Source organism: Rattus norvegicus, chromosome 1 (assembly GCF_021556685.1).
Source record: "Rattus norvegicus strain SHRSP/BbbUtx chromosome 1, alternate assembly SHRSP_T2T, whole genome shotgun sequence".
Taxonomy (NCBI): Eukaryota; Metazoa; Chordata; class Mammalia; order Rodentia; family Muridae; genus Rattus; species Rattus norvegicus.
Window position 1 is genome coordinate 15,707,352 of NC_141534.1, and position 17,022 is coordinate 15,724,373.

Here is a 17,022-nt window from a genome sequence, read left to right on the forward strand (position 1 = left end):
AAGGTAAATACCAACGAAGGGCAGCCATACTGTAGATGTCCAGTAAAGATGCGATTCTTTCTCCAATGTTTTTCATCCACAGTTGGTTGAATCCACAGAGGTGGAACCCGTGGATACAGAGGGTCGACTGGGCATCATTATTTTAATAACTAACTTTTAGGTGGTTTTCAAAACTATTTTCTTCACTTAAAAGTTCATAAGGAACTAATGACGTCTCACAGTAATGGGACACCTAAACTTTATCCATTCATTTAATTTTACCACGTGACTTCTTAATAGGATTCAAACCGACGAAGAATCACTGCTTTATTAGAAGCATGTTCATCCCGTCTGGACTGCATCAGGTCACCTGATTTCTGTCCATGTTGCTGCCTGATTATCCTTCTGTCTATGAGTAGGATAAAATGCCCAGCTTCATTTACAGCAAATACATCAGGTTGATGAACTGAAGGGTAATTTATTTCTCCCTTGCTTATACTTCCTGAAATGTTCGCTAGTTTGAACTTTAAAAACTTGCACCACATTTGTAAAATAGGATGACCATTTTTGCCCTTGAAAAATGAATTCTAACCACTAAATACCGGTGATAACTTCAGGGACAACTCCTGGTCGCCATCATCTGGAACCCTGTTCTCATTTCCAAGGATGGTCTCGGGAGCTGGCGTTTAAGGAAAGACTTGAGCTATGCAGAGAGAACGGGCTCCCCAGCATGTCCTCACGTTTCCTTCCATTAGGTGGGGCAAAGAGCTTTGCTTTGTTCTTTCAGTTTTCAGCACTTCAGAACAAGCTTTAAAATAACCAGAGTCATCGTTGTTGAATAGGAACAAAAAAAAAAGTTATATTGTGCAACTTTTAGATGACTGCTTAGAGAGACACTCGCCCCGTAGGAGTTCTGGCGTGCCCGGGTTTGTACACGGTGAACAGGAATAAAAGACAGGGTGCTGCATGAAGTCAGGCAGGCCTGGGATCATGGCCAGGCTGTGAACCTAACTGGGTAACCTTGAGCAGGTTACATGCTTTTGTACATTATTAGCAATATTTGTTTCCAGAACAAAATTTTTAAAGCTTCAATTATACCCACAAGATGATTTCATGTAGAAAATGGCATAATACTCAAAACACCAGCCCTGGCACTGGGGAAAGTGATTCCAATTTCAGAGAAACCTCCTGCTACTTCTGTAAACCTGGGACCCCTTAATCTTTCTGAGTTTCAGTTTCCTGCTCTGTAAGAAAACGGGACAAAAAGAGACGAAGCCCACTTCCTGGGGGCTGCTCTGCAGGTCAGTGAGGTGGGAAGCATAAGCCTGCAGTGCCAGCCTCGGCTCATCACAGGCACTTTTAGACATTTGCCATGCTTACTCCAAAGAGCCAGAGACCAGTGAGACCTGCACGGGATTTGTCGAATGGAGATGATCGTTACTGGAACATTTGTCAGCTCTTCTAATCAAATATCAGTAACAGGAATTTTCTCCTTGGTCAGCATTGCATAGTAAGAAGGTGCCCTACCCTTGGCAGAGTGAGGCAGTTTAAGACAAGGAGGATAAAGGAAACAGTGACACTACTTTCCCAACTTCAAGTCAAGACCTGTTGGCAGGTCAAGAAACCAACCATGAGCCCAAAGCAGGAGGATCAGAAGTTCAAAATCACTGTCACCTACATAGTGAGTTCAAGGCTATCTGGACCATGTAAGACACCCTCTACACACACACACACACACACACACACACACACACACACACACACACACACACACACAAAACCAACCTACCTCAAAAGACCAAAAATAGAACAATAAAATAAAGTTGAAAAGTTATTTTTGAGTAACATAAATATTGTCTTTTATGGAAAGAAACAGAATGGCATGGACTGGTAAATAACCAAATGCACAACACACAGAGTAGCTTAGGTGTTATCTGGTAAAGCCAGTTTCTCCGTCCTAGATAGTTTGTTCCCTGAACTGAATCAAAAATTTAGCTATAGATGTAAACACAGGTTCATTCTTCTTTTGATCGTTGATCAGAAAGTCCCCAGGCAGTGTTGATAATCTGCAAGAAGTTGATTAAGATCTGACTGTACTTGTAGGGTGTTTGACAGATGAGGCACTTATGAAATGAAAGAGATTTGCTTCGGACCTCTGTTACCACATACTTCAACAACTTTGGTGATACTCAATAATGTTGCCACATCCTCCTTGTCAAGACTTAGTCTTCCCATGGCTTTTGTGACAGATGCTTCTCCACTTGCCCTTTTGCTGTTATTCTCAAATCCATTTTGTGCCCACCTTGATGTGCCTGAAGTTTAAACCAGGCTTTGCTCTGGGTATTCTTGACTAAACCTTCTATGAGCAATTTGTGTATTGGCTCCAAAATCTCTACCTCTCACTCCTACCTCTCTCTTGAACGTTAAGGTCCTGCGTTTGGAGAACTCTTACATATCTCAAAGTCAGCCCAACACTGCTGAATGTATTAGTTTTACCTCCTCCTATCCTTCTCAATCCCAGTCTCCCAAGCCCACTCTTCTTTGGTGATCTTTATCTTGGTAAATATTATCATATTCTATGCCCTTGCCCTAAGTAGAAAGAGATATTTGGTTATCTCTACCTGTGTGATCTCTTCCGTGCACCCAGTTACCTGGTTCTTGTTTCTATTGTGTCCTCATTCATTTCACTACCATCATCCTTGTACATAGCACTCTTCCACCTGGACCACAGCAGTACACACTAAACTGCTCTCTAGATTGCTATCAACACACTACTTTCTCTGCAGACAACTGGTCAACCTTCTCAACCACGCCTTTCATCTTGTTCCCCAATAGACCTGCTTCAATTTCTTCAGTAGCCTCCAGGACAACCCTATCTCCCCCTTATTATATAAATAAGTCATTACTTATATAATGACTTATCACTTGCCTGAAGGTTGTATGCCAAGATATCTTTTACCTGAGAAATGCTGAAAATGTTTTCCCCTCCCCATTTTCTTTGGGATGTTGTATTTTAACAACAACAAAAAAATCAATGTGAACAATGTAGCAGTCCAGTAGCAACATGATTATGGCACACCCTTACTGTCTACATCCTAGTAAATTTCCCCCAGACTCTTAATACTTGACAAAGTTTTAAATTTTATGAGGTCAAAGTAATTTTTCTTCCAATAAAAAAATGATCAACTTTCCCTTAATGCATCCATCAAACTAGCCTCATATATGTATATAATGGACCGAAAGCTTAATTACTAGATACTGATCACACAGTGTGTAAACATTTTACTGTAGATGAAGTATGAAACTGTAACATGCTTTCAGGATGCACTATCCATATTGTAATCCACATAAAAGCAAGGTGTTTATAGAAACCCTGACTCACGCCAACAGCAAAAGTGGATTCGATTATATCAGAGTGACAGGCGTCTGTGTTTTGCTGGAGAGAAAGTTTTCCATTCAATTTTATATAATGACTTTTTTTTAATTGTGAAGCATGTAAAGGGCTTCATTACTAATTCATAGTTTCTTTCTCAACAGATATGGGCAGAGGAAATGGCTGAGTGCCTCTAAATGCACAAGTATCAGCAGGACCTACTGTGATCTTTCTGTTGAGACCTCGGACTATGAGCGTCAGTTCTATGCTAAGGTGAAGGCCATTTGGGAGACCAGGTGCTCTGAATGGGCCGAGACGGAACGCTTCTATCCTTTCTTGGAAAGTGAGTAATGCCACTGTCCAGCACTACTGAGCTGGATTACCGAAGTGATAGTCTGGCCTCACGGGCAACTCTGCCCAAAGGAAGGATTCTTGTCCGGTTCAGTAACTAGACCTGCTACTTCATATAGCTGAAACCCACAGGAACCTTTAAGATCTCTCTCAGATTCATAATTACAGACAGATGCCAACAATACGAGATTTTTATTTTGTTTCATCATTCGATGGAGACCTTGTATTTAAAAACACTGTAGACTAGTGAATTGGGGATGTGTGTCCAGAAGACTGTATGCTGTCCTGATTATACAACCAAGTCTCTTTTTCATTAAACTTGGTATTCTGCTGTTGTTTCTAGGTGTAACTCAGAATTAAGACAAGAATCTTCCTGTTATTTGCTTTTATAATTTTCCGTACCCTGATACGTGGCCAACCCAACCATGAAGGATGCCAGCAGGGCCACCATAATGAAATATCTAAGGGCTGCAGAGGCCCCAGGAGGTGGTGCCTTTTTCAGTGTTCTGCCAGGTCAGAGGCTGGTGACCTATGTCCTTGGGTCAGATTCAGCCCCTTTATCTACAGGCCATGAGCTGAGAATGGTATTTATATTTTTAAAATAGTCTTTTTTTAATCCAAACAATATTTTTTGACATGTGAAAATGATGCGGACTTAAATTTCAATGTCAAGGGCTGGAGAGATGGCTCGGCCCTTCTGGAGAGTATGTTGCTCTTGCACAGGACTTGAATTTGGTTGCCAGCACCCACGTGGCTTACAACCACATTGAAATCCAGTTTCACGGGATCCAATACCCTCTTTGGACCTCCACTTACAATGCATGCAATCTCTTGCACAGACATACAGGCAGGCAAACCACCCATGCAAATATAAAAATACATTTTAAAAGATAAACTGCACTACATACAGATTATCTAGAAAATGTTTGTAAGTTTCAGTGTCTGTATATAAAGCTTTCCAGAACCCCAACCCTGTTCACTTACTTACACTGCTGCCAATGGTCGCTTTCACACCACAAGCTGAGTCCTTGCAAGAGAGATCATGTGGCCTGCCAAGCCGCCGGGCTTTTTATGGTAAAAGGATCTCCCATAAAAGGGTGGTTTTTAGGTCTCTGATCCCACTAGGATTGTAACATAGCTTTACCTCAGGGGAGGAGGGGCTCCCACCTGAAGATGTTAATACCCTCTTGTCCTCTAAGCACAAGTCAGCCCACCAGAGGTTGCCCTGACGACTGGCGAGAAGTCCATCTCTATTGCCCTGACAGCACCAGAGAAGTGGAAAAGGAATCCACAAGACAGCCCTGTTTCTATGCAACAAGTATACCCCAACCTGAAGTACAACGTGTCTGTGTATGACACTAAGTCAGGAAGAACGGTGAGCCTGGCCTGGGAGGGGGTCTGTCCTCTGAGCTTCCTTTCTGTAGTTCCAGGGGCACAGGTGGTCCTGGTGCTGTGGTTCTCCTTGTGAGAATGTGGCAACTACACTCTTCAATCGAGATATCGGGAAAGCGCTCTGTCGACAGTTCATAATGTTACTATTGGACATCTCACTGGATGAAGTTTCTTTGCTTGTACATCATTCATCAGTCACTTTCCAGGAATTTAAAATTATATATGTAATATATATATGTAGTACATATATATATGTACTAAATACATATATATTTAATAATAATGTATATGTGTAAATATATGTATGTGTATGTGTGTATACGTGTACATGTGTATATGTATATATGATGTTATATATATATGTGTATGGTGTATATGTGTATATGTATATGTGATGTTATATATATGTGTATGGTGTATATGTTTATATGTATATATGATGTATATGTATATGTGTATGTATATGTATGTGTATGTGTATGCAAATGTGTGTATATGTTTATATGTATATATGATGTATATGTATATGTATGTGTATGTGTTTGTATATGTATGTATGTATGATGTATATGTATATATATGTGTATGTGTATATGTGTATATGTATATATGATATATATGTATATATGTACATGTATGTGTGTATATGTGTATATGTATATGATATATATTATATGTTTATGTATGTGTATGTATGTGTAGGTGTGTATATGTGTATATATATGTATATATGATGTATATATATATGTGTGTATGTGTATATATGACATATGTATATGTATGTGTATGTGTGTATATGTGTATATGTATATATGTATATGTATATATGATATATATGTATATGTATATGTATGTGTATATATTTGAGCAAGAGGAACACAGGACAAAGCTAAGTAAGAACTTTACCCTGAGTTATTATTTAGAACTGTTCCTGAACTTGGTCCATTTCTTACTGTGTTCTGCTCAGCTAGAAATATATTTTGAAACTGTGATGAAAAGAGTAAAGGCTTATGGTGATATGAAGGATGGAGCAATATCTCAGCCTCTCGCTTTTCTGTGGAGCTGTCCTGGGGACATCCTCTGGCTCTAACCTCTGTGCTTCTCTGTCCAGTGGTCCCAGTGTATCACCAACAGCACACTGGTGCTCAGCTGGCTGGAACCCAGCACTCTGTACTGTGTCCGTGTGGAATCCCTTGTCCCAGGGCCCACTCGCCTCCCTCTGCCTTGGAAGCAATGCATCAGCACTTTGGAAGGTAAGCTGCAAGAAGTTTCAGCAATCTGAAGAAAGAAAGCTGATAAGACAGAAAAAGAAGTAAGTTTAGATCAAGCCTTAACAAAGTTCTGTCAATCAAAATCAGATTCAAGCTATGACAAACCCATCTACTTGTCCCAGCGCATTGGACTATCTGGGACTGTGCCTTTGAGCTTAGTCAGTACTGACAAGGGGTGTCACACCATCTGGAAACTGTCTGCAAGGTCCAGGGGTTCATGGCCACCATCCTTGCTAGTTAACATAGCTTTCTACCTTGGGAACTACAACGAAGAACTTTCATACACATCCTCTTTCTTCTTTCCAGCCATAGTCACTGTAGCCACAGCAGAGTACCCAAGAGCTCTGAGGCAGGAAGTGAAGCACTGTCCCGGGAACACTTTCAAGGCTGCCGCTTTGATACAAACCACAGCACCTCAAGTAGCCTTCAGACATCCCTTGCTAGCCACGGGCCGGTCTGCGAGCATCACAGTCTCTCTCTTACCACTGCTCTTCTCTGTCTCCCTGTGTTTTCTAAACAGCACTACCTCAGAACTGTAGTTTCAGATGCTTCTTTTAAGAGACCTGGAGTCATGAGCATTGTGTTTGTTTAATATTTCTGCTCTACAGTAAGAACTTCAACTTAAACCCTGAAAGTGGAAGATAGGTCGACCCTCAAGTCCAACGCATTATCAAAATGGTCTTCATCTGTTACTATTTTCGATTCTCCCTTCTAACAAATGCTCACAATCCTTTGCTTCAGGTTCTGGTTCTTTCCTCATCTCCAGCTAAGAACCCACAGCCCCTGCCTCAATCCCACCCCAGCCCTACTCCAGCTCCACCCCCTCCCCGCGCCCTCCCCACCCCCGCACCAGCCCCACCCCCAACCCATGCTGCTGTCCTCTTTTCTTTCAAGTTGAAACGGTCCCTAGGAAAAGGAAAGGCGTGTTGGAAACAATTGAACAGTAAAAAGCTTTACTTTTGAGTCACTTTATCATATCATCTCTTTGAAAAGAAGCCATTCCCTACCGTTAATACAAATAAAACTCAAATGCCAAGCAAGCAGGAAAGGGACATAAGCAGACTGGATTGATCAGCTTTGGGTCTCGAATCGGTGCTGTGTTTCCTAATAGCTTGATCAGCGCCAAATGGTAGGAGTGACTTTCCTATGTAGCTCAGTCAACAGTCTTCCCAGAAAGAAGATAAAGTGCATTTCCTCGCCAGCGCAGTGAAGGGACAGATAAAAGTACACCATTTCCGGTGTTGACATTTCCCACAATGCCCTACCTGCTCACTCGCCCGAGAAACCTTCTAGGACACTACTTGAAAAATATCTCTGCTCCTTGCAGTTTCTCAACCCTCACCGTGAAAATGAAACGTATTGGTTTACTGTAGCAAAGGTGCTACCACACACCACACTAAACACCAGCCTTTGTTGTCACCAACGTCTTACTCAGGGGAAGTCCTGTCTACTGGCAAGAGCGGGGGCTACCCTGGAGCCTGAGCTAAGCCGCCATCCCAGCATGTGCGTCACAGCCAAGGCTGTGGCACATTACTGTGTAGGCAGACAAGCAAGACAAGCACTCTCTCTGGGAGCTAGTGATAGGGTAGAAGGGTCTTCAGGGAATGCCCACATTCACAGCCACTATCGTAACACATCTGTTTCCCGTCCACAGCCGGTAGTTAGTGGGATAGATGCTACACGATTTTATCTCTGTCAGACAGCGAGAGCATCCAACATCCACGTGGATTAGAATGTTCTGCTGTCACGCTGGCTGACTTTATTGGTGTATAAAGAATGTTGGGAAGGGATCGCAGTTTGTATTAAGTTTGTATTTTTCTTTCTTTCTTCCTTCCTTCCTTCCTTCCTTCCTTTCTTTTTTCCTTTCTTCCTTTCTTTTTCACTCTTCTTTTTTCTTCAGTTCTTACAACTCTCCTGAAAACCAGATCCAAAGATTTTAAAGTCAGCTCTGATCACTGTGTAAACCAGATGAGCAAACTTTTAAGCGTAGGCGCCAGGCTGGGAACCCTAGAGACAGCTAGCAAGTCGTTCATCCGCGAAGACCATATGGCAACAGAACCCCCTCTTCCTCAGGCTTATCGGCTTCTTTTTCTTAAGACTGTCAGTGAGTAGACGAAACTCATCCACACTATAGAGCAATTTCCTTTGCTCAGAATCTACTCATTAAAATGTTAATCCGCCTAAAAACTGTATCTCTAAAGAAACATTTAGAATAGTGTTTAGTCAAATGCCTCTGGCCCACACAAGCAGACGTATAAAGTTAACCAGCCCAACCTCCAGGTAGCTCACACAAGCTTCACGAGTATGTCAGATGGCGGAGCGAGCCTGTATCCGTTCTGTGGTCTGGTCAGTGATGGGCCAGGATGTTCTTCTTAAAACTCTTTACTAAGCCTTTTCATTATTGGGCAGACTTTTCACTCACCATAAGCCCACAAGCAGAACTCCTCAAATTAATGACATTATCTTTTTAAATTATTCTCTCTGTCTGTCTCTGTGTCTCTATGTCTCTTTTTCTCCCTGTCTCTCTCTCTCTCTCTCTCTCTCTCTCTCTCTCTCTCTCTCTCTCTCTCTCTCTCTCTCTCTCTTTCGTGCGCCTGGAGAAGCTACCTGGAGAAGACTGAATGGCCCTCTCTCAGGAGTCATTACTTGTAATTTTTATGGATGGGGACTTGTGACATTTCCCCACCCACATTGGATGGACATTTCCTCACCTGCGTTGCCATGTCAACTGGTCTTGTTCAGGCGACCACAGCTTTGAGATTCCATGGGTGTAGCTTCCCTGTCATATATAGAAGACACTATTTCACAGGAGACAGACTGGTCCTCTGGTTCTTAAAATTATCTTACCCCACTTCCAACATGTTCCCCGAGTCTTAGATATAATGATCAGGTAGTTATATGGATCTGCTGGGTTGGGCACTCAACACTCAGTTATGCATTGTGTCTAGTCGTGGATTTCCGTAATGGTTTCTACTGCAAAAACAAACATATTTGATCAGTGAGGGGTGGGAGCTACACTTGTCTTTGGGTATAAGAATACAGGTATGCATTTGTAGTATAATAAGAAAGTCTATTGGCTCAGGAAAGTGGTGATAGTAGGTTCTTCTCAAGGGTCCATGACCTCACCAGCTATAGTTGGCTAGTTTTACAATACCAGGCATGAATACCCCTACTGAGCCAATGCTGGGTCCAATTAGATGGTTGTTGGTTACCCCAGAAGGAGTGTGCCACTAATGCTTCCTTGAGTATATCTTGTCCCATGCTGATCTTTGTTGTGGTGTGCAGGCTGTGTAGTAGGGTAGGACCATTGGCTGATTTTCTCTCTGGGTGGTATTTGTATTGTACCTTAAGTACTGAGAACTCAGGAGAGAGGCTTCCAGGTCAACAGCAGCTTGATTTCTCTGACGTCTATGTGCAGAGTGTGTGGGACCTTCAGCTTTTGGATCTTACCTTCAAGCTATGGGAAGCATCAAAAGGCTATGGCGGTAGCCTCTAACATTTGAGGACCGCTCTGACTGATAACTCAAAGGGAAGTTTCCGATGCCTGGAACTAGGGATCTTGTTAAAGAGAGTGTTGCTGTTTGGTTTGAAGAGCTGTGAATTGCCAAGGTGATAGACCCATTTGTTTGCACATACGTGAGCCAGGATGAGTTTCAAAGCCTGATATAAGGTTTTGGAATACCAATGACTGATATTATTAATGTATCCTAACTGTAAAGATGGGGGGTGGGTTTAGACAGTGCCTTAAGAACCTCATTGTCAGAGAGAATGAGAATTCTCAAGTTTCTCAGTGTATAAATGAGAAAATTAAGTCTATGAATGCAGGTGGCCTGCCTCTTGGCATTGCCCAGGTTTCATACCATATTAAATCATAACTTTACAATCCTAACCTATGATTTTTTTTCTTAACAGTTCAAACATCAACATGGAAGGTTAAAGTCATCTTCTGGTATATCTTGCCCACATCTGTCATTGTGTTTCTTTTCTCTGCGATTGGCTACTCAGCTTACCGTTACATCCAGGTTGGCAAAGAAAAACACCCAGCAAATTTGGTGAGTACTTGTCATGGTCAAAGACTGTCAGGACAACAAGAAGAGAGAAGAAGAGGGGTAGAACAGATAGTTTCCTATAAGAGCAGAGTGGCCTTAAGCTGTTGATGAATTCTAAAACACATTCTGAGCTGAGAGTAGTTAAGTAGGAGCGAGCTTACATAGCACGTGTACAGTCCTGTGTGACCTCCTGTAACCCCAAACCAGACAAAAAGCAGGCTCTGTACTGAATCACTCATGAACATACCCAACATACCTAGAAGTTCCCTAGGTTTGAAACCATTTTATAAGAAGATAAAGTTGTGGAGCAAACAGGCTAAGTCATGATCACACTGCCTTTCTTAAAGTTCAAGCCTAGGTAGAGATAATATGTGAAGGCTGAAAGTAAAAACAAGTTTTGAGGACTCATGGGGTACAAGGAATCTCTGAAACCCTTTGTGGGAATCAGTTCTCATGTTCAAGCTCAGGTTCGAAAGTAAGAGATGGGACACTTACTACAAGCAGAAAAAGGAGCAGAGCGAGGTGGAGTGGCCAGAAAGCTCGTCATAAGGCCAGTCTGTCATGTTCTCTATGGGGGCTGCATTGGAGAGAAGCACCAGACTGTGTCGTGGGAGGGCATGGTGATGTCATCCAAGCCCGGGTTTAGTCTAGAAAAATTTCAGTAAGGTTCTGAGTTGTGATGTCATGATCACCATTACGTAAGGTAATGTCCAACTGGACACTTGTTCTAGAAAAATAAAAGCAGCCAAGAAGGCATCTAGGGGAGAAAAGATGACAGTCAGGTGTATGCTTGGTATCGAAATACTCTCCTTGGGAATCACTAAAAGATGCATTCACGTGTAAATGCATGTAATGTGTGTATGTCTGTTCTGGTTGATTCCCTTCACACAGTTCTCTGCTATCCTGCTCCACTCAGGTGCTGGGGTGAGCTTCTCTGTAGCACAGGGAGATCTTTTCGTGGAAGAAAATTCATGGAGATTTGGCTGCATGTGACTTTTTTAAAAGCCTATAATTCTGTCAAACAATGGGGTGAAAGGCCCTGTTGTGCGTTGTTAAATGAAATCATGCCATTGGGTGACAGGAAGACTGTACCTCATCACTGATGCCTCTCTGTAGCAAGCACCTTCGGTGTACCCCGAAGAAGAACAAAAATGATGTCTGTGGTTTTCAGGATGGAGCCTAGGGCCTCATACATGGACTGCATTCCACTCCTTGGCTCTTTTCCCAAACAATTCTTTAATCTTTGCTTTTGAGACAAATTGCCTCAGCTGGCCTTTCCTCTCTAGGCACCCAGAGTAGCTGGCACTATGGGGGTCTTACTGATTTTCTTTATTCTTGGACATCCCTGACATGATTTAGACTTTTTAAAATACCTTATAAACTAACAGGTGAATTGCCATCTCCTCTTGCTCCTCCTCTTCCTCCTCCCCTTCTTCCTCTTCTTCCTCCCCCTCCTCCTCCTCTTCCCCCTCTTCCTCCTCCTCTTCCTCCTCTTCCTCCTCTCCTTCCTCCTCCTCTTTCTCTTCTTCCTCCTCTCCTTCTCCCTCCTCCTCCTCTTCTTCCTCCTCTTCCTCCTCTCCTTCCTCCTCTTCCCCTTCCTCCTCTTCCCCTTCCTCCTCCTCCCCTTCTCCCTCCTCCTCCCCTTCTTCCTCCTCCCCTTCCTCCTCCTCCCCTTCTTCCTCCTCCCCTTCCTCCTCCTCCCCTTCTTCCTCCTCCCCTTCCTCCTCCTCCCCTTCCTCCTCCTCCCCTTCCTCCTCCTCCCCTTCCTCCTCCTCCCCTTCCTCCTCCTCCCCTTCCTCCTCCTCCCCTTCCTCCTCCTCTTTCTGTTCTTCCTCTTCCTCTTCCTCCTCTTCTCCCTCCTCTGCCTCCTCATCCTCCCCTTCTTCTTCTTCTTTTTCTTCTCCTTCTTCTTTTTCCTCCTCTTCTTCTTTTACTTTTGTGCCCTTTTCTAGCACAATTTGAAGACTACAACCTTGTATCCATTTCCTTTTCTGGCGTTGTGATAGGGTAACTTAAATTTATGGGACAAAGGGACTTGTTTCCTGTTTCCACTCACAGTTCTAGGTTATAGCCCACCATAGTAGGAGTTGGGGTAGAGGTAAGGGTAGTAGGAGACTGAAGCAAAGTATCACAGTGAACAATGAATTAATGCCTCCGAGGCCCACCCTGGAAAGCCACTGCCCGTGTTCAGAGTGTGTCCCACACTCCCTTGGTTTAAATTAAGAAAATCTCTCACAGGCATGCCCACAGATCAACTTCATCGAGACATAAACAGGCCCTCATTGAATTTCTCCTCTGGTCACTCTATTTGTGTCAAGGTGACAATAGAAAATACCATATTCCTTTTCTCAAATACATTGTTATGCCTGTGTACGTTTCATGGCCACAGTATATCCAGGAAAGAGCTAGTAGTCCAGGCAGTAGTCCCCAGCCTAGTAACGACTGGAAACAAAATAGACTTCCTCTAGTCTTACACTCCAGGGCTTTTCATTCGATAGAGTTCTGTGGGAAAACTGCTAACTAAAGTGAAAGTCTATCATTGACCCCGTAGCCTTCTGAGCTCAGCATAGACTGGAGGATTCCCTTCACTGACAGGGCTTCCCCTTCTCTGACTTTGTCTGGGGAATTCAAATCCCTCTCCTACCCCACCTCTCTACCTGTGGAAGGTTCCACAGCCTCAGTTAGATTACAGGTTCAACTTCCTTTCTCCATTCAGCTAGCACCTGAGATTCCTAAAATGCTTCCTCATGCGAATGAGGCGTTTAAGTACCTCTAGCCATCCTGCATGTTTCTAATTTCTCTCCCTCCCCTCCTCCAAAACTAAATAAGCCTTTAATCACCCAAGTAAAGTTGATCCGCCTTCCTGAAGCTGGTCCGCTGTATCTTCACCATTTGTACTCCCAGGCCTTCAGAACCCCTGTCAGTTGTCTCTGTCCCCTTTGTCAAAGCAGGGAGGGTCACAGCCTAAGTAATGCTCCTTCCTTTGCCTGAAGGAATAGAGTTCCCAATCTTAAAGAACTGAGAAGATTCCAGAATTTAATTGACTCAAGTCCCTTCAGTCACACCCCTGAACCACACACGGATGCTCTCCAGTGACACAGTTCACCTCTGGTTGCACTTAGTGGGTCTTGGGCCCCTTGCCTTTTGGAGTGAAATTTTCTCTATATGACAAACATGGATTGGTCAGAAAATGCCGCACATTATCTTGGACACTAGAAGTTGGCAGCCATCAGTAATGCTTCTCTAGATGAAAAGTTGAAGCTCATTCTCTTCTCTCTGCAGGTACTGATTTATAGAAATGAAATTGGCAAAAGAGTCTTCAACCCTACTGAAACACTTCATTCTATCACCCTCAGTACGTTGGATGATTCTAAAATTTCTCAAACAGATATGAATTTACTGGACAGAAGCAGTGATGAGGTCAGCGTAAACAACCCTGAGTTCAGTGGGAGCTGGGAGCCAAACTGGGAGGATGCAGAGGGGCAACATTTAGGATACTCTTCACATTTGGTGGACATTGTCTGTGGTGTCGAACAAAGCGACAGAGACACCTCCCTAACCCAGCACGCCTGGTTCAACAGCCCCATGCCCACAGAAGAAGCAGACTTTGAGCCTCAATACAAAGTCCTAGCTGACTTCTACAAGGAGGGTAGAGACCAGCAGTTCTGTGGGCCGGAAGAGGCAGCCAGAACAGAGAAATTAGCTGAGCCACAGGCGACTTTAGCAAACTTGGACCCACAGCTCGAAGACCTACAACACCTGGGGCAGGAGCATCCTGGCTCAGAAGCTAGACCAGAGGAAGAGGCATCTACAACGCTAGTGGATTGGGACCCTCGGACTGGCAGGCTGTGTATCCCTTCCTTACCTATCTTTGGCCATGATCTGGAGAACTATGGGCGTTACGAGAGAGACCACCTCTCAGAGGATGGCCTTTTGTCTAGACTCTATGAGAACCAGGCACCTGACAAGTCAGAGGAAGAAAATGAAAACTATCTCATACAATTTATGGAGGAATGGGGGCTACACGTACAAATGGAAAGCTAATGCCAGGTTTTCTGTGGACTATCAACAAATGAAGCAGCCATTCCAGGGAGTGAGCAACATTCAGATTTTCCAGTGTCCCTAACAACACTGCTCTCTCTGTTCATGCACTTAGCCAGCCCTGCCTTCTCCAGGTGGTCAGCACAGAGTCCTGAAGTGTAAGAACTTTCTGGAATACAGAGCTCTGAGCTTTGTCGTAGACAGAGTAAGCATTTTCAGGTGGGGTGGGAACTTTACAGAAGAACTCACCATGGTCCCTGTTTATTGTTTCCTAACAAGTATGCCTGTACGGTTATTTTCTGGTTTTTTTTTATTGTATGTGTGTAACACTATCAAACTATTTCATAAAAGTCATTTATTTTATAAACCCTTTTTCTAGAATGTGTTGACTGTTGGCATAAAATTTTTGCAACCTACTTTTAATAAGAGTTCAATCGCTCCTCTAGCCTACCATCCAGCAGAGGTAGTAGAAGAGAAAAGTTATCAGGATATGAGGAAGGCGGACCTGTTCAGCAATAGTTCTTTGGGGGAGAGCCTGATCTTCTTTGTCTCAACAAGTTCAGCCCCATAGCAAACACTGAATATGACACAGAAGCTGTAGCCCAGACCTCCAGGCAGGCAGACACCACACACTAACCGGCGGCTACAGTCCAGTCCTCTTGGCAAGCAGACACTAGGCACAAACCAACAGCTGCACTTCAATCCTGAAGAAATGACAAGGCTTGCCAAGTGGTCCAAGGCCCCTGAAGGGGCAAGCTGCCACAAGAACCTCACAAGCAGTTCTTGGGTTTTTCTCAATGGTGGTGTCACCGCAAGTGGAGCTCAACGATGCTATGTAAGGCGAACCAACATAAGCCTGCTGTTATCAAAGAATAGCGAGGCAGAGCAAACCAAACCAGTGTTCCTCTCCTCTCTGACTGTCTGTGGGGTCATATTTATACTTCTTCATCACGTGTCCTTTCATGCCTCTGCTATAGCAAAACATCCTTACGCCTATGTCTGCTTCAGGAAAACATTCTTTCACCTGTGTGCCCCAGCAAAACATTTGACATAACTGATTTTCTAAACAAGCCAGAGCTTTCCACTTCGGATGATCGTGAGGATATTAGGTGACTTAAAAATATGCCAGTGCCACTGAATGGATGGAGAGTCGTTTACACGTAAAGGGCAAGTCATTGTTCAGACATGATAGTCAGTATTCAGAGTTAACCAGTAGGGAACAGTTCTTGAAGGTTCATATTCATACCTTTGTCTTTTGTAAGGGGCAGTGTTTATCACTTTTTGAGCATGAACTTTGGCGTCTCTTCTTTTGTAGTCAAGAATATGCCCTGTGGATAATTTAGTAGGGGCCTTTGTTGTCTAAAGAACTTGTCATGTTTTATAATAGAATACCATGTTTATCGGGGGAGGTATATTGCTAGAAATATGTTAAGTAGCTGTCAACTAAGGAACATCCCACAACTGAAGTGCTAAATTAATACCTAGTCTGCAGGGACAGGCAATAGTGCAAAGTCTCTTAGGAAAATGTGCGGATGAATATTGCCTCTCCACATAATAGTTAAGTCAGTAGTAAGTAAACCCAGGGCATAGAAAAGAAGCAAGTGAAATGAATCTGTAAGGGAGGGTTTATTAAAGTTTGACACCATTTACTGTGGGAACTGAAGTACATCATAAAACAACGACTTCCTCATAATTCCAGTAACTACTCCCACCTTCTTCAGCATTTAATTAAATTCTATATCACGCATTAAAATGCAACAGACCGTAAAGTTGAACTCTGTAAAAGGATAGATGTTTCGATGTTTTAGACCTACAGAAACACCAGCGTTTTATGCATTTGTGTAATTATGAACTCAGTCCACAGAGACTCTTTCAGGAAGACAGATACCATCCTGTTTCCTTAGTCATGTTTTTGGCAGAAGCAGACAGCTCTGGTAAGAGAGATGGATTCTGGGGTCATGGTCTTTTGAAATTATCCACAAATCCAAACAGTTTCTGATTTAATGGTTTAATTTAGAGCATAATTTTATTAATCAGAGTGTTCTGTTCTTCTTGGTCTTTGTGGAAATGATTCTGGTGGCTTGGATGAGCAGATTTATGATACAAACTGGAAATGAAATTCAGGAGTAGGAGAATATAGGTTGTTTTTAAAGAGCAAAAAGGAAAATAACTGATAGTTTGGCTTATTGATTTCATTCACAAAGTATTTATTTATGAGGTGCCTAGTATGTCCTTCCATATCCTTATCTGTGAAATACAAATAAAGCTTTCTTATCATTGTTATAAGGGTAAAAAGATCTAGGCAACAGGGACCACTTAGAGCAGGTGGGGCACAGAATGATGGCTGTGTGGTATCGTCTCTATTCTCCGCTAATTCGTGTGCTTAGCATTGGGGATGGAAGCCATCTTGACATGAGATTAATGCAGGTATCTGCTTTGCCTAACTCCGCTTTTCTCACACGAAAGTACAATAGTAATTTGCTTCCTCCTCCATGCCTTTGCTGAAATCTTTCCGTGTTGAACCACATTTTCTGCCTTTGTGAAGAGGACTCTAATTCTGGGTTGT

At 43.0% G+C, this 17,022-nt stretch overlaps 2 protein-coding genes across 2 annotated transcripts in view; one reads left to right on the forward strand and one right to left on the reverse strand.

Moving 5' to 3' along the window:
- Positions 1-14,840, forward strand: part of Il20ra (interleukin 20 receptor subunit alpha) — a 42,060-nt gene extending 27,220 nt beyond the window's left edge. Inside the window, 5 exon segments of the mRNA NM_001107521.1 lie at positions 3,517-3,695; positions 4,903-5,078; positions 6,207-6,348; positions 10,279-10,418; positions 13,698-14,840. Coding sequence (NP_001100991.1) covers positions 3,517-3,695; positions 4,903-5,078; positions 6,207-6,348; positions 10,279-10,418; positions 13,698-14,459 — 1,399 coding nt within the window. The 3' untranslated portion in view covers positions 14,460-14,840.
- LOC134482580 (uncharacterized) overlaps positions 1-17,022 on the reverse strand; it is a 215,692-nt gene that overhangs the window by 132,066 nt on the left and 66,604 nt on the right. The window lies entirely within an intron of this gene.